The sequence below is a fragment of the Molothrus aeneus genome, chromosome 15, assembly GCF_037042795.1.
Source record: "Molothrus aeneus isolate 106 chromosome 15, BPBGC_Maene_1.0, whole genome shotgun sequence".
Taxonomy (NCBI): domain Eukaryota; kingdom Metazoa; phylum Chordata; class Aves; order Passeriformes; family Icteridae; genus Molothrus; species Molothrus aeneus.
In genome coordinates, this window is record NC_089660.1 from 5,032,558 (window position 1) to 5,059,680 (window position 27,123).

A 27,123-nucleotide genomic window follows, 5' to 3' on the forward strand; every position below is an offset into this window, starting at 1 on the left:
ACAAAAAAACCAAAAAAAACCCCAGGCACCATGGAAACTGCTTTCTTACACCACTCCCCAACAAGAACAACTTTTTACTGCATGTGCTTTTATAGTAAGCATGTTCCAATCAGGAAGATCTTAAGAGCCAAAGAAATGGTACTTTATCTTTCAAGAGCAGCAAGTTAGTTTTCACAAGACCATCAGCAAATTTGTCCTAAAAGAAAAGGAACAAATTTAAAGTAATTCTTGTTCTCACCTGTGTTCTTCCTTTTCCAAATACATCTGCTATTTAGAAATAAAACAAAGAGCTATAGTAACTGGTAATTGAAACCTGGAAAATCTGACTTTGCTTTCCTGTCATAGATCAAAGAACCCACGAACTGAGCTGTCTGTAAAACCAGTTCTGTGTGCCTGCACTTCCTAATGACAGCACAGCTTGTCTGTCAACTTCTGCCTTACAAAATACAGAACTTTCCTGCCCAAATAGTTTTGATCAGCAGAAGGGCTGCAGAAGTGTTTGCTGTCCTGTGGTAAGAAGATACAAAGCTCTGCTCTTCAGGCTTCTTGGAAAATGAGGAAAACATCATTTTTCTTTATAACTGGATCTTCCTATTTGTCTTTCAGTGTTTCTGCTTTCTATTTTCCTCTATCTTCCCTCTACCATACAGCATCAAGTTTTATTTCTTTTTTATTTCTAGTATTAACAAGTTGTTTTTGTACTTCAGCCTCTACAAAGCAGCCAGGATTCTAATTGTCAGCAGCAATGTCTAGACATGGTAAGTCCTTAAACTCAAAGCTTTTGCACTTTAGAGAGAGAAATGCAGCCCCCAGAGTCACTCATGTTCCCTGTGCCCCACTGTCCTCCTTTTCACAGCTGAAATAGAAACAATTTCTGGGATTGTGGCAAAAAATTCAATGCAAAAGCTGAGAGCCCACAGAGCTCACTTTGAGCTGGGATGCCCATCACTGGTTTTTGCTGTCACAGGGTCCAGCTGCAAATGTTTAGAATGAAGAGGAGGTGGGAATGGGATCAGAGCAGCAAAACAAACTCATGATCTGAACAGTTTCTCTCCCCTCACACAAGCAGCTCAAGTGAGAAATTTTACTTGTCAAAGGGAAAAAGCAAAATACATTGAGAGATCCTTTGGAAAATTCTGTCTCCTTCATGTTTAGCTCCACAGCTGTTAACTTGTCCACATCAACTCTAAACTCCCTCACAAGAAGGCGAGAAAAGCACTGAGTTTAAAATGCTTATGCACCTTATGGGGTCAGATACTTCTGCCATGATCATTTCACATTTCCTGGACACAAACCCTCCACTGATGTCAGGGTAAGGAACCACAAGCACCTGGTTCCCAGGGTGAGTTCAGAGGTGTACCCAAAATGCAAATACAGACAAAAGCTGAGGTAGGTAAGCCCAGTGGGCACAGCTGATTGGCTTTAGTAGGTGTTGATTACACTGCTCATATTGCATGAAATTAAAAAGCTTACAAATGTTATGAGCCATTACCCTTCCATTTAGGAGATCTTATGACAAGTTAGCAAGATCTAATGAAATCCCCTTTAAAATGCCATAGGCAGTCTCCACGAGATTTTGCTTTGAAATGCAACTTGTGGAGTTATTTCTGAAAGTTTGTTTACATCAGAGCTTCCTTTCCTGCACATCTTTGGGATGCTCTGATTTGGAAGCTGGTGGGATACTTCAGTTCCCTGTTGTGCTCTCAATGTGGGGCACACAACAGCAGCTCCTTACAGAAACAACCAGGAACAGGCACAGCAGGATTTAATCCTGATGCTATTTGTCATAATCCTTCAGCCAGCCTACAAAATTCCCTGCAAAATTCAAAGCTGAAGACTTCTCACCAATTTTACTATGAAGGTAAAGGGAAATATTTTCATAGTTGCTGTAAAATTTACTTAACTTTCACCTCTTCAGCACACTGGAAATATCACAGAGCCACTAACTGCCCCCAGAGCGCTGGGGCAGCCAAGGTTCAGACTCAAGTAGGCTCTCTGGACTTCACTGCTTCAGAATAAAATTTATTATTGGAGAGAATATCAGTTTTATAAATCCCACTGGGCACTCACAGCCTACTGCTGTCCACAGACTCAAATCTGCTTTGGATGGTGATGGCAAAAATATCTGCACGTCAGGTGAGGGCATTTATGCCAAAATGATGCAACTTGTTCTTTCACTGCATCCCCTGCTGACTGCCAGCTCTCCTCTCTTCTGACCTCTGTGGGGCAAGCAAGACTCCAAGTGACCCAGCTGAGAGACATCTGCAGCCAGAGAACATGGGAATGTAACACAGGGGTGCCACCAAGAATGATTAACAAACCCTGCAGGGAGCACAGGCCAGGCCAGGCACGGCTGCAAGAAGCTTGGCCGTGCCATCCACAGCAACCTTGCTCTTTTTGTTCAGCTTTTGTTTATTTCTTTTTGGTTCATCTTCTGAATCAAAACTCACCCAAAGGGCACCAGGCTATGAAGGTGCAGTCAGAGGAGGTGCTGCAGAAGCTGATCTTGGCTGGTGGGAGACTTTTCTTCCTGCAGCTACAGTGGGAGCTGAGCTGCCCCAGAGGCAATGCCAGGAGATCAACACCTCCAGAGCTGGCAGGAGCTCCCCCAGGCTGGGATGTACCACGTTCTGCAAGGAGGATCCCTCTCTTTGAAGGACCAGTCCCTAGGGAGCAGAGAACCGCTGGAGGAGCAGCGGGGCAGGGCTGGTGGCAGCAGGCAGGGACAGCTGAGTGACGGCAGCACCGTGGCACAAACTGCCCTTCCTCATTCCCACCCTGTGGAGGTTCCAGGGAACATGCTGAAACCCTTCAGCACTTTGCTGGAGCAAATCACCAGGAACTAAATCAACGTCCTTTTATTTCTCTGTGAACTTTGACAAAGGAAGAAAAGGAATTATTTTGTCTTCTCCCTCAAAAAATTGCAACCTTCTTTCATGCTATCTATCTAAAAGCTACATTTCTACTACACAGCTTGAGCCTCATACAAAGTTGCAATTATCTTGCCATCTGCATTCTCTTTTTATCCAAATTAGTATGTTATATTGCTTATAAATATGTATTTATGGCTACAAGGCAGGTATGCCCCACTGTGGGGACATGTCACTGTTTAATCCAAATACATGGTTTATTGTTTTGCAGTCAGTATTTTTAGCTTGAAGGCAGGTAAACCTGTAGAGCAAATAATACCAAAGAATACAGCCATTACAGAAGTGCTTTTAAATTATAGCACTCTTATTCCAGAACTGAACATAGTGAGATGAGTACATTGGCAAAATAATTATTTATCACCCTTAAAAGCTTCCTTTACAATTTTTATCATTCAAATACTGGCTGGGGAGAATGCAAAGGACAGAGAAACGTATTTTAGGCACTTGCAGGTCTAGCTTTTATTCTGATAAGAACTTACTAAACACCAGTAAAGGGAATAGCAGTTATCAGCCCTAATTCACAACTGGGAATTTTTCAGGCCAAACAGATGCCCCTGCAGAATCCCAGCCAAGTGTTAGTGACAGCCCCAGCCCTCCTTCCACTGGAGTCACCACTTGTTTTGCATGGCTTCAAATGAGGGCAGGTTTGGTCCAACAACCTGAGCAAGCAGGATGCTCTCACAGACACTCCCTGCCACACTGAGTGGCACAGGGACCTCTAGCATCCCCCAAAAAAGGAAAATAATAAAAAGACACAGTCCTTTGCCTCTTTTTTCTTTGATGTATTGGGTTTTTCATCTATTTTTTTTAGCTGATTAAAAATAACCAGAAGCAGACCTTCAACATGAAGCCAGCTACATACACTAGGAGATCTCTTTATAAAGACACCTGAAAATCTCCTCAAAATCTGTTTAGAGAATTTTGCCACCCCTTATGCCTGTGGAACAGCAGAGCTTGGGGCTCTCCCAGGTAGAAAGTTTGGTGCCCACATTGAATTCTCTGTTCCCAGACCCATCAATAGGAGAGTCTGAAAGAGAGCTTAAGGGAGGTCAAGTGCTTTTTACTGAAGCAGTCAAAGTTCTCAGGCAAATCCATATTCTTCTCTTTAAAAGTGTTCAGTGTAAGAAAAATAAAGCCCAGGTGTAAACATTTGCAAACTGAGTTTATTTTTCTTTCCTATCTATGCACTTGGAACAAACACTGAAAGGGCAAACCCATCCTAATCCTATCATGGCAATGTTTTTCTCTGCTTCCTGAAACTGAGATTATCATCTCATTGGTTGTCAGACAGCTCCTGAGAGAAGTAATTCACTGGATTTTCCTGTGTAATCACAGCACAGGATTTTATTTCTGTTGTTATCTGGATGGAAAATGCACACAGCTTCTTCTTTGTCTTGCTCCTTACAGACCTGGATGTGCCAGGCTTCAGAACACCCCAACTGCACTAAGCAAGCTAAATCTGGGCTAACTCTAAATTCCAAGCAACTTGCTTCTTAGCAGCTCATCTCAACACAGGCAGGAAAATTTCCAGTTTTAAATTTCTATTCCAATTAAGGCAATGAAGACTGAAGTCCCCTAAACTGTTGCCACTACTTTCCAGGACATAAAATTAACGATTTCTACTGCTGGGTACAACTTTCAGTCAAAGTTGGTCTGATTTATAAGCAAGCAGATGGTTCACACGATAGTCCACAATAAATTACAACAGTTAGAAAGACAGCTACATTTTGAGAGTGACAGTGCAGCTGAGCTACAGATGGGTTTATAGATGACCCTTCCAATTTTTAATAATCTTCATAATTTATCTGCAAGTAAAGAAATGTGAGAATTCCTAATGTAGCTCCTTGACTAAGTACAAATCACTTTTATTTACACAGGCAATACTTCATGGTCCAGCTATCTTCTTAATTAAAGGCAGCAAGATGCTCATGTTCCATGCAAGGCAAAAACACTGCTCAGTGTGCAATATGTTCAGCTGGGAGTTCAGGATGCTCTGAACACTCTGGGAAAAGGGAACACATCCATCTCCTTTCTTTAAAAGAAGGCTACAAAGGTGCAAACACTGCTCCCACCCACTCATTAACCTCCAGATAAACTTTTGGCTTGTAAAATGGCAAGGTTAGATTTTTTTACAAGCTCTGATGCCTGAAAACAGGTTCCTAATCCATACTACAAATCCAGTACTACTGAGCCAGGACTAGGATGGAAAACAGCAGGAACAGAGATCCTCTTCTCTGTATAAAACCAGAAGGGATTTGGGGGCCACTCTTGAGGGGGTGAGGGAAAAAGAAAGCAAATCTTGGGGGTGTCAGATGCAGAGAGAAACTGGCTGGCAGCAGGTTTAAGAAGTCAGTTCACATCAGTGATTTCTCTGCCTGGGACCAAACCACATCCATCCAATCCTCCTGCTAAAATCTGGAATTTCAGCTGGAATGAGAAGCACATCTCAGTGCAGCTCCTCTGCCTGTTAAGGTGATGAAGGGAGCAGGACCCAGCAGGGCTCTTTAAGGCACAAACTACAGAAGCTCAGAGCTGCCCACCCAGCAGTCTCTGGGGGTGACATTGGACGGCTTTTCCCCCTCTCTAACCCTTGATCTTCCCTTCCAGCCAAGTCAATTTATGAAAAAGAAATCTACTTTCAAGTGGAAATCCAAAACTATCATTAAAACAGAAGGCAGAGCTCCTAGGAAAGTAAGTCTGTGTGTAATTTTAATTATAAACTTCCTGGGATTCAAGAGATGCAGCAGAGAAGAGGCACCAGTGACAAATTCAGGATTTCAAGAATAATCACAATTCCCATTTTGGAGATGTTTTGGGCAGGGGTTTCCCAGCTCTGTGTGCAGCTCTGCAGCACATGGGGGAGCAGCACCACGGAGACACAAGAGTGGGAAAACCCAGGGCATAGAGCTCATGGTGCTGCAGCCACTTACAGGAAAAGTGATTTTTCCCTGCCCTTTCCAGGCAGCAGCAATGCTCCTTCACCCACTACACAGAACAGTACTGAAGTTAAATTTGTTGAGTTTTTTTTTTAAATTTGTTTGAGTTTTTATTAAAAAAAAATAAATTAATTCTTCTATAAATAACCAGCATCTAAAAGTCTTTGGAGTTTATATGAAACCATCATTTATTACTGTACACAACTCTTAGGTTGTTTAATTAAGCATATGAAAAATTGTAGATGTCAGATTATTTCTGGGATGCTCTTTACTATGTTATTTGTCATATTTCTGTTACTCTTCACATATTTAAAGCTGCATTATGCACTTCTGAAAACCCAGAGAAGTTCACTCTAGCATTAGTATGGATGTTCATCTGTTACTGAGCTCTGAGTTTGGCACTTCATTTTAACAATATTCATCAGGTTCAGGAACTGCTACCACACTTCCCTCCAAGACAACACTGGATCATACTACTGTTCTTTAAAAAGACTGAGTGTTGATTATTTAACAATATTTTCAAATATTCTGTAACTATAAACTTTGGTTGACTGCAATCCTTTCATTTGCTTTCAAGACGCAGGAAAGCAGAAGTTGTCTGAATGCACTAAGATCTCTGCTGTTGCCCCCAGCCCAAAAATAATTCCAGGTTTACCACAAGCAACCTAAAATCCAGCACAGGCTATTCCAGTTTATTGCAAAAGTCAGAGGAACAATGTGCATGTGGTTAACTTAGTGGTTAACACAGTTTGCAGGACTCATCTACTGAGGGCAGCAGGGATGCTCCAGCTCCCCAGCCTGCAGATCAGAGCTTCTACACCCTCCTCCAGCCAACAGCAAAAATAATCCTGGGTGGGGGATAAAGCAAGGAACACACACAGGCCCTGCCTTACACCTCTTGTTCCTGGCACTCAGTAATCTGTCAATGGTGTGTGGAAATTACTCCCACAGCCCCAGGAAAGGGACACCTTTTGTACCCCTTGATGTATTAAAATGTAGATCAATATGATAATATGAAAACAGTCAACTCCCCAGTAGCAATAAGTAGTTCTCACTTCTCTTAGCAATCAAATGTTATTTTCATCAATGTAACTAGAGAAAAAGAAATGTAGGTAGTGATTTGTCAGCCTATTTATCAAACCAACTGCTGCACCTGGTTCCCACATATTTTATATTAAAAGGTGAATGACATGGAAGGTTTTACAGGTTCTGTTTTAATTCAGGGCTGAAAGCATTTATAGATATGAAGGTTTTCTTATTAAGTTTTCTTCCTGAATGATTATGCTTGTTCAAATGAATTCCTAGCCATCTTACAGAGGTTATAACCTTCAATAATTAAATGGGGTATGGTATTGGCTGTTTTGTTCATTATGCTCCAAGTTCCAATTTCTACAAGAGCAGTGAAATGCTAAGATAAAAGGATGTTAAGTTTATTCAATTAGCTATCTGCCATTGTTATCAAAAGGGAAGGTTGGTATCTGACTCAAATTAACACTTTAGATCAGGAAACAAGACAGATGATATCTTCTGACAGATCCTGGAAACTCTGTAATTGTTTCAGTTATTTTAAAGCTCCTCAGGACATACAGGATTGCATTAGAAAGACCAAAAGTCACCAACAGCCAACAAAGTGCTGCTATGAAAATGTTATTTCAATCACACTTGGGTTCTTTCTCATTTCCAGTAGTTAACATTCTTGCCACTTTTGTCAAGCAGTCACTCTTAGCAGCACTGAATTTTAACTACACATATTTTGAAACCAACATGAAATAGGATTGAGGACATAATATTCATTGTGCTAGTGAACGAGAGATCAGGCCCTTGTGCCAAGGCACCACCTCTCTGCTATCCAGAAAAGCTGTAACTGTTAAAAGTGAGCTGGATTTCAGAGCTGCCAGCCATCCCTCTGCCTCAAAAAGAACAGCTCCTCCAGTTGAGGGTGGTTTAGGATTTACCTCAAAAGAAAGCAAAGACAGTGTGAAACTTCAGAGGTCCTGGAAGAGTTTTAACTGTGGCTTACACAAACCAGAGCCATGGGTGTCAACTTTGGAACTGCCCAGAGGATGCAGGGTCTGGGTGAAGCCCTCAATGCCTCCCTCCCCAAACTGCACCTGTATAGAGAGGCCAATGGCCAAAGCAATTTATCCAGTAGCCACATCACCCTGCCCCTCCGTGGTTTCTTTCTGTAAGGGCTACAGAAACAAACTTATTCCTTTCCCAAAAACTTACTGGCCTTGATCGGATTTCTTTGGCGTAGAGAGGTTTCAAGAATTCTGAATCTCCTTCAAGCTTCAGACCCTTTTCTGTGATCCTCAGGTTCCCCATTCCATCCTGAAAGACAGGCAAAAAGAAACAACCCTATTAGTTACAATTACTAAATTCACCAGGCTGCAGGAGCTGATTTTTCCCATTGAAGATAACATGTATAGCACTGGGAGGCACTAGAGAATGCAATTACTTGTGTTATCCTTGTAGCTCAGTTTCTGTGAAAAAAAAAAAAATTCTATTCAGAACTATCTGCAATGCCCCCCAGTAAACCATTTACACAGATGAAAGACATTCCTTTAAGCCAAGTCATTCTCTACTCACAGAGAGGCAGTGATGCTCTGTGTTAACAGGAAACTATTCACTGTAATATTCATTGCCTGCCTTTATAATATAATAATATACCTGCTCATTCATAGCAAATCCCTGTAAAGAATGTGTGATTAAAATCTGTACAGACACACTCACACAGAGGAGAACTGTACCAAAATATATTTCACCTCTGACACATGAAATTTCTAACTTTTATTAAGATGAGGGATTTAACTTCACTTAGGCTGTAAGTGCTTAGAAAGGGTCTGTAAGAAACAGTGTGAGTAGGAAATTGCACAGGTACATTTATAATCAAAACCACATCAAATTTAAGGTATTATTTCCAAGATGCAGGGTGATTGTCAAAGTTTGCAAGGACTGAGGTAAACTGTTTTGTTCTGAGAAAAAGAAGGTTTGAAGAATACCTTTTAGCAAAGAACTGACTGAAATCACCAGGATTGGAGAGTAAAACTAGCACCTTCATGCCTAACTCACAGCTGTTTTGGGAATTTAATAGGAAAGGGGAATACACTTGGGTAGAAAGCATAAGAAGATCAAGAGGGGACCAGGAAAATCCAGGAAAACCACGTGTATTTGGATATACATTTAGCATGCTTTCCAATCCACAAAAATGAAACCCCCACCTGTCTACTTCCTCTTCCTCCCACTGCAGGAGCACCTCCAGCCCCAGATGAGGAATCAGTGTCTCTCCAAGAGAGAGGAGATCTAACCCAGACACATTTCCATGAACTGCTGCCAAAGGCCTGAACGCGGAGGGATGAAAATCAGCGACGTCTCACGGCTCAGCAGAGCACTGGTCACCTGCCAGAGGTTCTCCTGTTCCAAGAAGAGCCATTCCCAGGTAGTTCCCTGCCAAGTTAAGGCTGCTCTTGCCAGATCCTGGTGTCTCATGAACAAAGGTGATGTTGGTTGATAAAGTGACCGCTGTCATCTCATTTTGAAGTCAAGGCTGTGAGCAAATTTGAGAGACAGATGCTGGAAATGCTACTGAGATGGGTCATAAAATGCCACTCCCCACATTTGTTGGCCCTAGGTGTAAAATATTGGCCTATGAATTCTGGGTTGGTGGTGGCACAGAAGGGGTTCATTTATCTCAAGCAGCAGTATGGAGGAAAATGAGTGAAATATGATTATTCACCAAAAAGCCCAGATTAAATTTTGATAGCAGTGTGCTTTGCGATTTGAGCGAGCAGGAATTATTACAGCTATCTACAGACCCTCACACGGTTTGGGCTGCTAAAAAATCTCTACAATTTTTTTTTTTTTCCCCCAAAATAGATTATCTCAGTAAGGTTACAAGCCCTGAGGGCTTTCACACAGCAGTGTGTTCTCTGGTTTTAATAAGAAAAGTTGCAGGTCAGGCAAGCTGCTCTGTGCCCCAGCCAGCTGCAAGAAGGACCAGCTGTGTGGACATGCAGTGTTGACCCCTCCAGGGCTGGCTCCTCAGCTGAATGGGGAAATACTTTTCCAGAACATGGACCTAGGGATAAAAAGGGACTTTTCAAGCCACTGCTGAAGCTGTGGCAAACCAGCAATTTCCATGACTCACAACCCTGTTCTGTTGTAATGACACAGACCAGAATCCCACTCCGCTCTTCTCTTGTGCGTTTCTCTTTCTCTCCTTCACCCTCGGTCTCCCAAGTGTGGTCCAAAAGATTTTTACATATAAAAAATGTACGTAAGGGGAGTTTAGCTGACAGCCAGCAGGTTCTACACACCCCAAAAGAGGTATCAGGCCTATGGGACAATGTGCTACAACCAAAACATCAAGGACACATTTGATTAATCAAAGTTGGTGAATCCTCTTACAAACCCACTGGATTGGAGAGAAAGAGGCATTTCCCCATGCTTTTTTCTCAATCTTAGATCCTTCTCAACCTCCACTCCACATTCACCTTTCCCTCCAACTGCATCTGCCAGAAGCAATAAAAGCTGTGCCCACCACAAATCCTCTCTTGCCTTGCGGGTGTTAGGGAGTGGATTAGTGCTAGGCACTGACTTACCACCATTAACTCCCCACTGCTCATGTGTCTCATGATTAAAGCTGACAGGTTTTTGTGGTGACAGTCTGGCTCAGCAGGTGAAAAAACAAGCAAAGGTTGTGCCCTGAGTTTAACAAATATCTTGGCCTCTTATCATACAATCTCTATAAAATTATATTCCTCTATTATTTCCCATTTAAAAAAAAATAAGAAGCTCACAGGATTACACAGAGGTCCCAAAATACAGATACATTGGAGAGAAATCATTGTTGGAAACATTACTTCACATGTTGTTTTGGATAAAGTGTCTTCATCCTCCCTAAATTATATGGTTTAATAACAAATAAATGTCATATTCTGCTACAGAGAATAGATATGAAAGTTCCTATGAAATTTCATGGACTGTGACCTATAAAATGTGGCAGAAAACTGCCTAGAGTGACAAAGACCAAGATGTTTTATTAAACATTGTATCTGTGACTCGTATATATCCTTATCTGCCACTCTTCTGCTTGTGAATAAGGAGAAGTATTGATTATTTCATACTTTGCCATCTGAAAATCATTGTTTCTCTCCTTTTTACTAATAGACTCTTCAGCAGAGTGAATGACTTTGTAGTGCAGGCACAAGCCTGGTTTGTGGGAGCTCCCAGGAGGCAAGCTCCAAACAGGAGGCACAGAGTTCCTCCTTCACCACCTGCAGTGAATATTTCTGCTTTTTGGGAGGGCATGGCAAAAACTCTCACATCAATTACATCATTTATGCCCTCTCTCTTTTTATGCAGTGCCTTGTACTGGACAGGCATAAAAATTTATGTGCTATTGCTGACTGCTCTGGGTTGAAAGGGGATAGCAATCCTGAATAACATAAATGTCATTTTGGTGATGCTGAATGAGAAAGGAATTTTGGATTTTAGTAGCTTGAGAAGCATCTCATTTTTACAGCCAATTATGAATGATGGTATTACTGTTAGGGGAAGAGCTCAGCATTGATGGTGTCTGATCACCAAAGCTCCTCTCTGCCTTTGCTTGGCAATGTGGCCACACAAATGGCTAAAGTCCAGTTTATATTTGTTTTACTTTTTACCAGTTTGGGTTACTTTAATTTTACTTTTTTTAATTGCAAGGCTGGTGGTAGCAGGAAGATCCAGCTAACAGAATAAGAAAAAAACAACCACCCTAACCAGAGACATGTAACTGCTGTGTGAAAGGCTTAAAACTGAGAGCAGGTTTAGATGAGATATTAGAAAGAAATTCTTCCCTGAGAGAGAGAATGCTGAGGCCCTGTCACAGGGTGCCCAGAGGAGCTGGGGCTGCCCCATTCCTGCAAGTGCCCAAGGCCAGGTTGGACAAGGCTCGGAGCCACCTGGGGTAGTGGGAGGTGTCCCTGCCCATGGCAGGCGGAGGAACACAATGGTTTTCAAGGTCCCTCCCAACCCAAACTTTTCTCTAACCACAATAACTACCTGGAACTGGTTCTGGCTGCACTGATCTGGATTGCTTCCACAGGGGCAGGGGGAATTTTCAGTGCTCTCTCATTCATGGGCAGCTTTATGAGACCAGGCTGGGCTCATGCTGCAGCTTAACCTACTCAAGAGCCAAGGTGACAGTGACACACATTCATTGTGTCCCTTGGGCCAGGATCCCTTGTCCTTTACAAACACAAAATGCAGCCTCAAACTCTTCTGTGCTCCCCTCTGTTCTCCCGGCATTGCTGAACAAATTTCCTGTTTATTGAGGTCTTTCTAAGGATTTTAAGGACACTGGTGATGGGTGACAGGTTGCTCCAGCTCTGCTGGCCACCACCAGCTCCAGTGGTTGTTTCCCACTGGTTTTCCCTGCACCTCCATCCCTTTCCAGTTTTCAGGAGGAGAATGGTTGGCAAGGTTTGTCTCTGCACAGCAGGTAAGCATTTATTTTTTTTTGCTAGGAATAAACTGAAGTTATGTTCAGCAATGTCCTGTGGGAGAGAATTATCTTTGGAGACTGCTTGTGTCAGATGGCTGAAACACCTGATTATTGTTGCTTGTATTATTGATTGCTGTGCTCTGCATTGCTTCCAGATATGTGCAAGTTATTACACAGCTCAATACATCCAAAGTTAGGAAAAAACCCTCAGCAAAGGCAAGTGACCTCTTTTTTTTTTTTCTCCTTCTGGGAAGATATCTGTACTGTCCTTTTCTCTCTGACTTGATATTAAATGTTTCCAGATTCCAGGTACAAAACACATCATTGCCAGTTCTTCACAGCCTCAAACCTGTTCTAATTGCATCTGCCCTCCCTCCTTCTCCTCATTTTTTCAGCTAATTCATCATGTTAATAAGGATCCCAGTATCCAGCTGTGGATCACCAGCAATATTTTCCTATGGAAGCTACCCAGCAGCAGCACCAGTTCTATAAAATTAAATCTGGTTATACAGCTTGGTCCAGCAATCAGCTAACTCAGTGCTCCCTGCAGAAGGCTCCATCCAGAACCTCCTGGCAGCCTGTGAGGTGACAGCTCTAAATGATCCCTGGTGCTGCAGGCATCAGTCACGGGAGACAGGGATTGGAATGAACACAGACCAGCTGTGGGAGTCACCCACTGGAAAAAGACCTCTGCAAGCTGATGTTGAAGGAGTGTGAGCTGTGTAGGCACTTTCAGCTCCTTCTGTGGGTATGAAGTTATTTGTGACAGCTACAAAAAATCCAAATGGATTTTGAGCTTGTGAAGGAATTTTGAGCAAGCAGAGGGAACTGCCTGCACACCATGATGGTCAATGTAAAACTCAGCCCAAACAAAGCCCTTGCAAAGCTCAGAGCCCTTCCTTTCCAATGGTAACTCCTGGTTTTGTGAGCTCCTCTGCATGACTGCAGAAACAGAGGCAGAAAACAACAAGAAGAGCACAAGAACTGAGGGGACATCCCAGGCACAGCAATGAGATTTGATGCAGAACACCTTGGTTTCATTCCCATCAGGCTCACATGATTAGGGAGGGCATTAGGGATGATTCCCATGTGCACATCCCCACAGCACCCTTCTCCTGTGTCTGCTCCTTCCACACTGTCCAGGTGCTCCCCAGAGCCAACACCACTCATGACAAAAGATACTCAGAGAGCCCCATGAAGCTCATGTGCAAGGGAAAATAAATAAATAAATTTGATAAATTTGCTTTAGTGGAAGTTCAGGAGAAAAGTCTTAATGAACAGGAAGAACAGGCTCAAATGTGGTTTTCCAATTACTGTTTCAAGTAAGTTACAACCAAGCAAAGCAACTAAATCTCACCCCTTGAAACAATTCCAAACTAGTGTTGGAACAATTTCTAAACAAATCCTTCAGCCAGAGCTGAAGAAAGCTCAGCTCTGGATTTACTGCATAGTGCTGGAATTACTCTAGGCAGGAGGTATTTCTTTCCAAAGCAAAGTGAATTTATTCAAAGTATGGTCAGGTGTGGCACCACAAAAGCAGGATTTCAATGAATTAAGCCACCCCATCTGAGAGTACATTTTGCAGTGAAAAAGATTAGCAGACCTTCTGGAGAAATGATTATGAATCCCAGCACTGTTCCTACAACTCAACCATCATATGCACAATTTCCCTCTAGGGTTATAATTTCCTTTTGCACTGGTACAGCAGGGAAAAGATGGAAACTTGGCTTTCACCCCTCCAACTCCTTGTTACAGAGCACTTTGGCACTGCAGCAGTACAAAACGAGCCACGCTCTCTTGAGCTCTTTTCTGCTTTTATTCTCCAAGACAAACAGTAAGGTTTCACATCTTACCATCAATATACATTCCAAATGTGTCCCTGGAATTCTCCATCTTTTTTAGTCCAGCTCATTACCATAATTATGCTAACTAAAAGGGAAAAGTCCCATCCTGCACAAATTTGTGCTCACTCAGAAGTGGGAGAAAAAGATTTTTATACTCGTAGGAACAAGGAGTCTTCTAATGCAGTGATTTAATAATAAAATCAGCACAGAAACCCACTGATGCAGAGGGTGCAGAAAGAGTTCTTACAAATTATGGCCTAATGCTCCTTAACTATGCTAATCTGTCAATCACCAAATGAAGAATAGAACAAACACTTCTTTTTTTTCAGACTATAAAGATCTTGGACACAAAGTCCTCTGTGGCATTGCTGCTCCAAGTTACACCAAGGCTGATTGGATTCATCATCTTTATAGTGCTGGAAGAAGTTTCCAGAGAGAAGAAGGAATTTTTTTTTTCCCTTTCTCTTAGTGGATCCCTATTGTGTTCTGTCCTTACACTCTGAAGTAAGGTTTTTCTGACTAATACAGCATTTAGCAGTTCCCCCTACCAAGCTGACAGTGTGAGAGGGAAAGCAGCAGCAGCTCTACTGTGGTGTGTCTGAAGGAGAGCTCTCAGAAATGGGGACAATTATTGGGTCATTTTTGTCTGAGGTGAACATGCCAAAACAACTCAGGGGCATTAATCAGAGCATAGCACCAGGTCTGGGCAAAGAAATGAGGCCCATGCAAAAATGCTGTGGTTTAATCCCATCCAAAACTCACAGCAGCACCCAAGAGAGCTCAAAGCACAGGTGAGGAGACCCAGCAGGGCTGTGACCACTCTCCCAGGTCCCATCCCCAGGGCACATGTGATGGCCCCATCCCAGCAGATGGATTTACAGGCTCTGGGGACACTGACTGGAGCTGCACTGACCTTCCCAACCCCACCCCTGTGTGAGAAACTCCCTGCCATGGCAGCCCCAGCCTCCAAATGGTGCAGTCATGATGTGAATGTGTGTTTTCAGTTGTTTCATTTACTCCACTATTACCTCCTCTGTTTCCAGAAGCCAGGAGAAAGCAGGGTGGGCAGGGAGGAATATTTTCAGTGCACCTTAATTAATAAATTCTGACCCAGCCAGTCAGCCAGTATCAGGAATTTAACTGATGAGCCTGCACTGCACATAATCAACCTGTGCTACCTCTGCAGTCAGGGCAGAGGAAAGGGCAAAAGGGTCCATCTAGAACCCAAATCACTCCCTGGAAGTGCTTCTTACCCAGTGCTGTGGGTGAAGTCACCCTCTAAGGTGACTTAGGAGTCTTTTCTGGATTTCTTCAGATTTGTGCAATAAACCTGGAGCTCAGTGCAAAGTGCATTCAAAGTGCAACAGGATTTAAAAAGAAAACTAACAGGTTGCCAGTCAATAAGCAGATATCATGAAATAAAGTGTATTTTAAAAATGTGATTCCAACTATATCCACATAGAGTGACTCCAGGGATTATCTTAATGATTTTTTTTTAATCAAGTCTCCTACTTTCAATAAGAGATAGGAGATAGAGCACATTCAATTTATTTACACAGGTAGGTAAAGGAAATTTCCTTTAAAATCAAATTCTCTTTTTTAAGAGGAGTCCATAGTCCCATGGTTAAGAAACTGCCCTCATGGCCAAAGAACCACCAATGAATTTTTATAGCTATTATTTGTCACAGAAAATATATTATTTTGCTCTTTCACTATCAGAATATACAGAAAAATAATTTAAACTGTCTTCCAGAGTTATCTACAGGGTGTCTATGACATTTTTTTTAGCAAGAGAGGCTCTGGGGATGGCAAAGAAATGAGGGAACTGAAAGTGCTGCTCCCAGAGAGGCTGAAATAAGGATATTGCTTTTTGTACAATTGCCAGTAAATAATTATTCATAGAGGAAAATATATGAGTATGTTTAGGGCCCCTCACCACCAGGAATGGAGGGCAAAGAATGAGATCTGATCCATGGAGTGCAGGTATTGATTTCAAATTGCTCCATCAATTTACAGCCTCCTGCTACCTGGCCATGGAGCAGCAGGAGGAAATCACTGATGAAATAAATAATGGTTTGGGTTGGAAGGGATCCTAAAGATCCTCTCATTTCAACCCCCCTAGACCAGGTTCCCCTCAAAGGGGAAACTGAGGCACGAAGTCAGGTATCCACCAATGAGAAAACTGCCAAGGGAAGCACAGCCATGGTTTGTCTCTCACACCCTGTTGTGTGACAGTGCTGCAGCAGAGAAACCATAAATACCCTGCTCATGAGAAACAACAGGTTAATTCTGGCAACTTTCAAATGCCAGTAACTCAGACTCCAGCTCCTGTCTCATCTCCCTGCAGTTTGCATCCCTCTGCCTCCTTGCCAGAAGGTGCATTATGCTTAAAGCCCCTTGTCTTCTTCACAGCTTTCTAATGCACATGCAGAAGTGTTTGCTAGACTAAAATCAATGTTGATTAAACAGCAAAGGAACTAGGAACTTGCTGGCCATCAACCCAAATCCAGAATCCTCCAGCAAGACAGCACTTCCTGATGCTATACCCAAAATTATCATCATGGTAAATTATACATTTGCAAAGCAACAGTGAGATAATTTCCTCATTGTTTACTTTCTGAGGAAAATAAAGGCAATAAAGTTTTTTTTTTCTTTTTTAATCCAGAACTCATGGGTGGGATGCTTTTCATTTCAAATTATTTATTGAGTGGGTGCTTACTGAGTCATGGGGGATTTTTACCAGATGCCAGGAGATTCTGTTGGAATTCAGGAGTACAATATTATGTGTATGAAAGTCAGGTGGTTACCTGAAATAGCCAAAAATCACATGCAAAAATATACAGCTGGCATCAGCAAGTGGCAACAGAGCAAGAGACAGCAGCTTTTTAAAATACTTTTTTTAAACAGAGGGTTTTAAAGCCACAGGGAAGTGATTGCTCTCACTGTGCTTTGGCCTTTAGAGAGCACAGTTCTGTGTGCCCCTTTCTTGCAAAATATGTCTTCTTTGGGGATATTAGCATTTCCTCCTTATTCTGCTCCTTTTTGAAACATCACACCAGCAGAAACAAATGCAGTGACTCACAACCTGCATAATTATTAATTTACCCACTGCATGAAACCTCACCTCAGCTTTAAAAACCCTTTCCAGCAGAACCGAGATTATTTAAATCACAAAATCTTTCGAAATAAATGTTAAGTGTCTCAGATCTGGATTTCCTTTATCACAAAGAGCCTTTGAACATTCCTGCAGCCCAAATGCTGCTCCTGGGCACAGTCTGGCAGCAACACCCTCATGAGTCAGAAGTGATGCTCCCTCCCCTCCAGCCTGGCAGAATGAGCAAGGGTGAGCAGAGCACGTGATGCCAGCAATTTCAACATGCTGTATTCCCCACTGGGTGTCTGCAAGCTTTGGCAGAAGCCCCTGGTTATGCTCCCTGGGACCTCTGCAAAGAAAATAAACAAAGCAGCACGGGAGGAGGATGCAGCCCTTACAGCCCAGTCCCACGGGGCAGCCCCAGTGCTTGGCAGGCTTGCAGGCAGGGAGATGGGAGACAGCATCAGGCTAAGGTAAAAAAATGTTAAATTAACATTAAAATAATGGACTTGGTGAAATGTTTTTGGTCAGCCAGTGCTGCTGGCTGGGAGGTCACTGCCATGCTCCCCCCCACAGCTCTCTGCAGGCAGACGGGGGCTGGCTCAGAGGCAGCAAGAGGCAACTCAGCTCTCCATCATGTTCCAGTCAGGGCTCTGAGGGTAACCTGGACTTTTCTTACAGCTTTTTGGCTCTTTTGGCAGCCTGTGCTTGTTACTGAATAAGATATTCCTTTCCAAGAAGAAGGACCTCTGGGGAATAAGGACACATTCATCAACAACCACTGCACTTGGTGAGGGACCAAAACTGCTGGAGAAGGAACTTTTATCTGTTAAAAGAACAAAAAGCACAGAGGCTGACACTTGTGTTTCCCTTTAGCTGTCCTTTGGTGAGCACTTCAGTCCCTCTCTGCACATCTGCAGCTCTGCCCAGGACACGGCTGTGACAGCGGAGTTGGAGCTCTGCACCTCTGTCCCCTCCTCCCCTGCCCTGAATCCCCCTAAATTCTCAACAACATTTTTCTCTCTTGTTTCGGCTTTCCTCGCTGACCTAACTTGACAATGTTAGTGAATTTAATCTCAAAACACTCAGGGAAAGAGGGCAAAAAATATTTTTCCCAGGCTGCCAATAAAGAACAGAGTTTCCAGGAGCTTAAATGGCTCAATGGGACATTTTGGTGACCAGAGGAAATTTAGAACCCCATGATAAATTTGGGATATTAATGTAAGAATAAAGTTGAACTGCTGGAAGCAATATCTTATTGACAAAAGTGCTAGAAAGCTGCAAAGGTAATAAACAAGGAATTGAGATGGATTACAGGGGATATGCTTTTGAATGTATTACTCAATGCCAGCTGTCGGATACCTTGTGAAGTCCTTACTTGCTTGGGTAAAAAAATGCACCTATAAATATCTTTTGTGAATGGGACTATTAATTAGAGTAACTGTGCTAAATGTGGTCAGTGACTTGTTACCAAGGCAGAAGTACTAGTGCAAATGTTAATTATTCTAATTGGTTCTTTCCAGACTGTCTTTGTCGACACTGTTAAAAATGTACAGGTCATGGCTATGGCTATGGCTACATATCACTGCTCTTTTCTCACTCAAGGTTTATTTAAAAAAATCTGATTTTTTCCTTTTAGTTATTGGTGAGGTCTTAAAGGCATAAGCAATCTAGGCAACCAGTGCAAAACACTGCATATCTCTAGGAAATCCTCAAAACATATAAAAAATGGGGAATAAATATCTAACATGGGGAATGGGACCAGCTCACCAGAATGCATTCCTATGGGATGCTTTCTGCTTTACCAAACAATTTCTAAATTATGAAATGATTGACAAAAATTTCTCACTTTAATTAGTGCTCTAAGTTGCTGTAGGCTGTAGGAGACGTTCCTGAGAAAACCATGTTTATTCATCTAATGCTTAGAGATTATGTCATAATGTTTATTCCCAACATTTGGTATCAAATGCAAGCAGCAAATGCTGTGGGTCAAAATGTCTTTGTCAGAAGTCCTAGGATTTCTTAAAAATGAAAGACATTGCTTAAATACAGGGTATTTCTATTCAATGAAAAGATTATTTAAGTATTTCGTCATGGTCAACAGCATCCTTTTCAAAATAAAGTATTAAAAAACCCCAAAAAAGCCCACTGTTCTTATAAATGGCAGTGGAAGCCTTTGTAACGTGAAAGACTTTTTTTAAGAATAAGCTTGAAAAGACCTGTTTTGGAGCTGAGAATCCTTTGCATATAACTTAAGGACAGTTTGAGTTATTTTGGGCAGAATTTTAATTTTTGTGAAATGATGAAAGAACCAAAGGAGTATCTCAAAAGGCAGACTCCACCGAAGGAAAACAAACATGAAAACACTAATTATATAGACACAGGGAGTATTTCTACTACTCAAAAAAAATAAACAGAAAGAAAATTGGGATTCAGCTGCAACTCATTAACAACCTGTACTTTCAAAGCTTATTGATGTGTCTAGGGCAAATATTTCATAGAAATATTGAAATTTACAGTGAGGCTATGCAAAGCCAAAAATATAATCTCTGACTCAAAGCCTCCCTCATTCAGCATTTCTCTGATCTCAATATTTTTTGTCTCAGCTTGTTCAACTCTTCCATATCCACTATGAAATTCTGCAGTGAATTTGTTAAAGTCCTGCTAAAGGGTTTTTTTTTTTTTTTTTTACTTTCATCCTCTATCACAACCACGAGGGAAGAAAGTCTTATGTAATTTAAGATAATAATAGCTTCACTTGTTAAATATCAGACTGAGTATTTCTGGAAAAGCGTTGGAAAGTAACATCAGTAAATAGAGAAAATAGCAGGGTATAGAATTCTTATTAGTAATTAATTTGTCTCTTTCAAGACAGCTCCCTGAATGATGTGCAGGTAGCTGAAATGAAACACATTAATTGTGTTAATTTATAGCAGGACTTAAATCGGAGCCTATGCCTTTTCAATTTTTGAACAGGTTCAAGTCCCAAAGAGAACCCAAGGCCCCCTTAAACAGAACTTTGCCACCTCTGAATGATTTTGTTTACTGTGACATGAAAGAGGACACTGCTAAGAGATTTTTTTTTCCCAACCATAATTCATGGATCAAGAGGACTTCTGGACTTCTGGATGGACCCTTCCAGCTGGAATGGACAGGGAAGCTCTGCAGAGGTGTGGAATGGAGAGATGGCTCTCGCAGGGACCACAGGCACACGCTCCCCATGGCCACACGGGGCTCTCAGGCTCTCCAGGATGAACCTGGACACATCCCAAGGGCTTGGGCAGCTGGCACTGGATGCTGCAGCCCAGTGCCCCTGCCAGCCCAATGGGACACACACCTGGCCCTGCCCAGAGCCCCCCAGACACCCCAGGGTGCAGCAGCTGCTGAGGCACCAGGAACTCCATCAGTGCCGCCCTCCACTGAGGTCTGGAAAAGCGACCTCGTGGCACCCACACAGAACTGCACTGCACAACACCACAAACTTACCCACATGCATTTGCCCTGTTGCATTTCCTGCAGGGCCCCTGCCACCCTCTCATTACCTGCCGGCCATTTCCAGTGAAATCACATTTTAATTAACACAGGTCATGAAGAGCAAATGCAGCCATCACTGAAGAAACAAGCCCAGCCTGTGGGTGCACCAGCCTTTCAGAGGAATCTTGCAGCAGTTTCTCATTTACACTGGATGAACTGACCTCCTCTTTGCTGTATCATCAAAAAGAATTTCTTTGCCTGCATAGTATCTAATTTTCAATGTATCTTTTTTCTGCTGGATCTTATGCTGGATTTCTAAAGAATTTCCTGTTTGTTGGAGTAAGGCAGTGATTCCTAAATCACTGAAAAATACAGTCTTGTTTACTTAACTTTTGGATAATGCAAACAACTTACATATACATTCACTTTTTAAATTTTCCTCTGGTTATTGAATTTGTACATTATTAGTGTCGTGTTAAGCTCTCTATAAATCTTTCAGAAAGAGTCACTTAAATCTGTGAGCTCTCCATATTTTGGCTCCTAGCAGCATTTGGGACTGCATTCAAATATTCATGTTCCTCAAGTTCCAAGAAAAATCTTATCTGTCCCTATAATCACCCAAAGAATTTTGCATAAAACAGCCTTTTATTTTCAGAACAAAGAGACAGCATTTGGCAATCAGTTTCTCTTTCAACTGATAGATGCAGACCCTGGTTCAGTGGTTAGCTGCTGCCTGTATCCAAACCTGGAAGAAGATGACATGGAAAAGGGGAGCACAGGCTGAAATGTCCTTTCTCCTCCCCATTGCATGAAATTTTGGTGAAAGCCACTCTCTAATTTAGTTCAGTTAGTTCTCTAATGCAAAATGAATTCCACCTCATAGACTTCAAATTCCTGTTTATTGCCCACATTGTTTTTAAGACCCACAATTAACAAAAGCTTGTGCCACAGTTAACAGGGGCAATATCCTTAATTGGTATAGCCAGGAAACATCAAGAGCTGTCCTTGCATCACCTACAGAGTGTCTTTCACTTGGAATGGGAGAAGAGACCAATGCCTATTAATTCAAATTAATTAATGGCCTTATGTATCCTGGTGTGGACATTCAGTAGATGCTTGTTCAGCAAAACAAATGGGTGTGTGTTTAATTCTGGTTCATTCTGGGCTGATCCATTAACTGTTGTGTGTCTTCCCAAGAATGCACGTTCATTAACTCTACTTAATTGCTATTCAATTACCTTGAGTTATAAAATGTCCCTAAACACCAGTGCAGAAGGCCCCCTGGAGATTTCATGTACTTCAGCCATTAATTAAGCCATACTGTGTATTGTTGGTAACTGATTACATCTAGTTTTGAAATAATAACTTCACAGCAATGCTTCAACTGTTTCTTATTAGGATTTTTTCACATCTCCTATATGGGGTAATTGGAGTGATAACATTTCTTCCTTGCAATAAAGCACACTTGGTTGTTATTATTATTATTACTGCACTTGGCCAAAGATGTTCCATGTCATCATTTCTTTTATACAACCCATTTATTAAGATGGAAAGAACAACTTATATTTGAGCTGATTATCTCAGGATGATACTCTGATGATGACAAACATTTTGTAAATTTTAGGGGGTTTTTATTTCCTTTTCAAATGTTTTTAAGATTTTTTTTCAACAGCCTCTTAGTAGAAATTTTAAACCAGTACCTTACCATTTCATGTTTTGATATTTATAGCTTCTGCTAACTGAAAGGCTAAAGCGGCCAAAAAGCAGCCAAAAAGCAATATGAGCTCACAGTGAATCTAACACAATGCTCCCATTACGACCAGTTCTTGCCAATCTCAAATATCAGAATAAAAGAGGGAAATTTCCAGCTGTACAAAGCCCATGAGCACCCTCTGTGCTCCCTGAGAGCCCCTGGGGAAGCTGGGCTAAGGGACACCATCTCCTGGAAATATTTTCAGTGTCTCTGGTTCCCTAAAACACAAATGAAACCCCAATTCCCTCTGCCAGAGTCCCAGAGCTGTGCAGGACATCCTCCCTCCCAATGCAGGAGACCTCCCAGTGCAGCTTCCCCAGGAACAAATTTCCATCCAGGTCCCCCCAGGGGGACAGTGGGAATTGTCCCAGTGCCACAGACCTGGCTCCCACGTGCACTGTGCATGGAGATGAACCTGCAAAGCATCAGGAGCTACAGCCAGATCTACACATTTTTCCAGGTGCCTTTAGCTAAAACTCAAGCCATTAGTTAATATTCTCTTTCTCAAGATGATTTCTATGGATCTGAGCAGAACCACATGCCATGATCAGTTCAAAGCTTCAATATATTTCACTATATGGACCAAGAACCCAGTTTGGATTCCTCCAGACACCTCTCCAGGACTGTTCTGCCCACGTGTCCCAATTACAAGGGCTCTGTTAACATCTCACAGTACAGCTGCATCATTTATTCATAAACATAAAAAAATATAAAATTGCATTTTCAAAGTCACGCATGCTGTTGATTCATTTATCCCAAATTAAAAGCTTCATCTTCATCTCTCTTTCCTAAATTTAACTTTCAGCATTTTAATTGTTTCTTCCTTCATTGTTAGATCAGTATCAATCATCATCTTCAGTTACCAGAACTTGCATGTTCCTGAAAATTATGTTAAATTTAGATGCTAATGAAAACTGTTTATGCTGGTTAACCACAGAAATGAAACCTCTATTGCAATCCATAAAAACTGTTAGTTATAACAAGAATCCTTAATTTCTACCTCAATCTCCTTTCTACCATCTGCTCTCCTTGAAGACCAATTCCAGAAACCATGGACTAAACAAACAAACAAACAATCAAAAAGGTAATTGTTAACTTGTCTTCACAGCACAACAGACATTAAAAGAATTAAAACAGTCCCATTAACCATTAGACTGAAAATTATGATATAAAAGCAAAGTAATCCATGAATGCCAGCATGTTCTGATATTCCTCCTCTCCAGACATTTTCCAAACCAACCACCCACCCAACCAACCAATCAACCACACATTCTACTTAGAAATAAATAATTGATCCATAACCCTCACTGAACACTCTCCATCCTCCTGGAAGGAATAAGATAAAAGACTTCCAGCCATTAAAATAAATACAACGGATAAAACGTACCACAGCCGTAGGTGATAATTATTCTTTCATCTAAAGCACTACACAGTTAATTATATATAATTACTTAAGATATTTATGTTTCAGATAATATTTGAGCTGTCCAATCCCTCAGAACTGACTGTGGGACACACTGACACTGCTCCCACATCTCTCGTTGCCAGATGTTTTTCTCGTGGGTCACCATGTGTCACTGTGCAGTTACAGACACCATCATGTTCTGGGGAATGCTGCATCCATCAGCATCAGCTCCCCTGGGTGGAGGCATGGACAGGGGTAAAGGCAGCCAGTTTTGGGATCAAGGACCTTATTTAAAATGCACCCAAATGGTCTCATTCTCCAACTATAAACTGTCATTTGCACCGCTTATCTAAATCCGAAATCTGAACAGAATGTGAGGTTGGAGAAGGTTAAAATTGTAACGAGCCTCTAGTACAATGTTTTAATTATTTCCTGTGCTACCACAGCCGTGTGATCTTAGAGAATCATCTTTCCTTCTTATTGGGTTTAGCTGAGATACAATCTGATAAGGTAATGCACTGTATTTTACATCTTAACAGCTGAAAATCTGTATTTCTTGGGTTTTTTTCCTAATGTGCCCCACAAGGACACACTCAGTGCATCTACAGTATGAACAAAATTGTTCAATTTGTGCCTTGCATATCAGTCAGGGCCCAAAGAAGACCAAGGAAAATGAGACAAACCCAGTCGTGCTACATCACTGCTACAGCAAGTCCCATGAAGGAAGGCAATGAGCTCATTTGAGCAATAATGTGAGAGTGTGGCTTGTGCCATCTGGGATGCAGAGGGGACATCTCATTCCCTCCCTGCTTTCCCCTTCTGAGTCCTGGACTCCCTGTTCCCCCCACCACAACACACAGGAATACAGGGATACAGTTTTTCTCCCTGGTGTAAATCCCCTGACACACAGAGACAAAACCATGGATTTGCATATTTTAGAAGAAGTTTAAAAATATTTTTAACATTTAAATAGCAATACATCATTCTCTTTATAATCTGGACAATTTCAGGAGCTACTGCCTGCCTCTTGACTGAGCTAATTCTCCACTTCAGTTATCTTATGCACCTTCTTTAATGAATACACGTTCCTTTGATTAAATTAACATTTTTGTCTCCCTAATTAGCCTGAAAAACCTGTGCTGAACCAATCTAAAAGCGACTTCATTACTGCTCATTGGTGCATGTTTGCTACCCATCACTGTCACTTCAACAGGTGAAGGATTAGGAGAACATTAACTCTGGCTTATTTGGTTTTCCACAGCCAATCCAAGCCTTCAATCGACCCTCTAGGACAGTGACAGATGTTTTAATTATGTGGCTTCATTCATTAATGCTCATTTGCCTGGCCAGCCAGGTTCATGGTTCTGAGGGACAGTTGAAACAGAAAATAATTAAAGTAACCAGCTTAATTACCTTTTTACATTTTATCCTTCAGCTTGTACTGCTCGTGAGTAATGACAAATTGAAAATAAAAATAAAATCCAGTTTATCCAGGCCAATGGGCTGGTGAGGATGCTCACCAGAAGATGCATCACTGCTTGTCTGGGAACATAAGCACAAGTTGCTTAACAGGCACTTACTGTACGTTGGTTAATGAAATCATACCAGAGCTAATGAATATATATAATTGGGTAGGCAGCTGCCACTAAAAATAGAAAAATGTTAGTGAAACCATCTTGCTAATTTGCTAATTCAGTTTGCAGAGACAATTAGAGAAGGCCCTTGAAGAATTCGACAGACCCTGCTAATACTGTGACTATATTGATTATTTGCATGATGATATCATGTTGTTTTTTTCCTGGCTGGTTTCTCATACAGACAACCCCCATCTGCCTCTAAAATGCTAAATACATAAACAAATAAATACAATAATTTTCAAGATAAATTAAATAAATTTTAAATACACTGTATTAAAGCCCATCTAAAACAATGACTGACATAATTCAATCTGCTGGGATTGCACTCACCAGTCATCACTTCCAGTTTTATCTAATGTAGAGGTAAAAATGTGTATGAAATAATTTTTTTACTGAATAAATCAAACCTTTGGTGATAATTATTGCAATCTGCACTGCAAATCTGGTATAAGGCCTTGGAAAACCTGTGCCACTGAATCCATTATAGAACAATATTTATCACAAATTCTCCAGCTGTTTTACCTTTTTGCTTTGCTCTTTCACTATCAGAACTTGCATCACTAAATGTCACGCTTCAATGAAAATATCTCTCCCTTCATCCTCTTCTAGAAAGCTTCAAAACATTAAAAAACTTCCATGTTGTTTTACGTGTGGCATGATATAAAATGCAACATCTGCATGGGGTGAGAAAGTGCCTCTGAGAATTTTTTTGAAAGATTCATTTGGTTTTCTCTGCATCACCTCAGACTATTTTTTCTCCCCAGTTCCCAGCAGTGAATAAATATGAAAAAAAAAGAGGCAGAAAGTTCAGAGCATCTTTTTTTCAAGACCACCAGATATCACCCACCTGCAGCAGCCAACTCACAAAAATTCTGGAGATGGAAAAGCATGATACCATGGTCTTTCCTCATATCCTTTATCCTCCTCCCTAATAAAGAACCTAAACTAAAATTCAAGACTTCTGCAGTGAATTTTAGCAGTCTACAACTTTTTTCTAGTAACAATTTTTTAGAAAGCTCTGGATAAATAATAAATATTGATACATGCATTTTATCCCAGTCATGACTTTTTCTTATCTTTTCAAAGACATTTTTTTTCCACAAAATATCCTGTGGAGACCATTTGGAGTTTGTTTTCATTTTCAGCCTCTGCTGAGCTAAGCATTTGATTCAGAGAAAATAACAGGTTTGAAAGGAAGGCTTTGGGAAACTTAAAACGTAACAGATGCTTATTTGCAGACATCTGATTTAAGTGAACTGAAAACCCCAGTCTAAATCCTGAAAACCATAAATGTCAGCCAGCTAGAACAGAATAATAACCACTTATTGATATGGATGCACCTAGCAGATAACAGAGTTCTGGGATCATAATATTCATATAACTGTGCTCAGTTTGCTGGTTCTGAGCTCTGGAATGACAATTGGCAATTCCAACCTTCATTTCTCAGTGCTGTGCAGATGGTTCATGGTGAAGGGACCTGTTCACCACCAGCTGGCAGATTTCATCCAATTTCAGGTGTGAACTACTTAGCCTGGGATTAATTTCCAAGGAAGCTCATCAGGG

The 27,123-nt window shown here is 41.4% G+C and overlaps 1 protein-coding gene across 1 annotated transcript in view; it reads right to left on the reverse strand.

The window, feature by feature from the left end:
• The window catches only part of SGCD (sarcoglycan delta), a 297,976-nt gene that overhangs the window by 58,718 nt on the left and 212,135 nt on the right, over positions 1–27,123 (reverse strand). Inside the window, exon 4 of the mRNA XM_066560194.1 lies at positions 8,096–8,197. Coding sequence (XP_066416291.1) covers positions 8,096–8,197 — 102 coding nt within the window. The remainder of the gene's footprint in view (positions 1–8,095; positions 8,198–27,123) is intronic.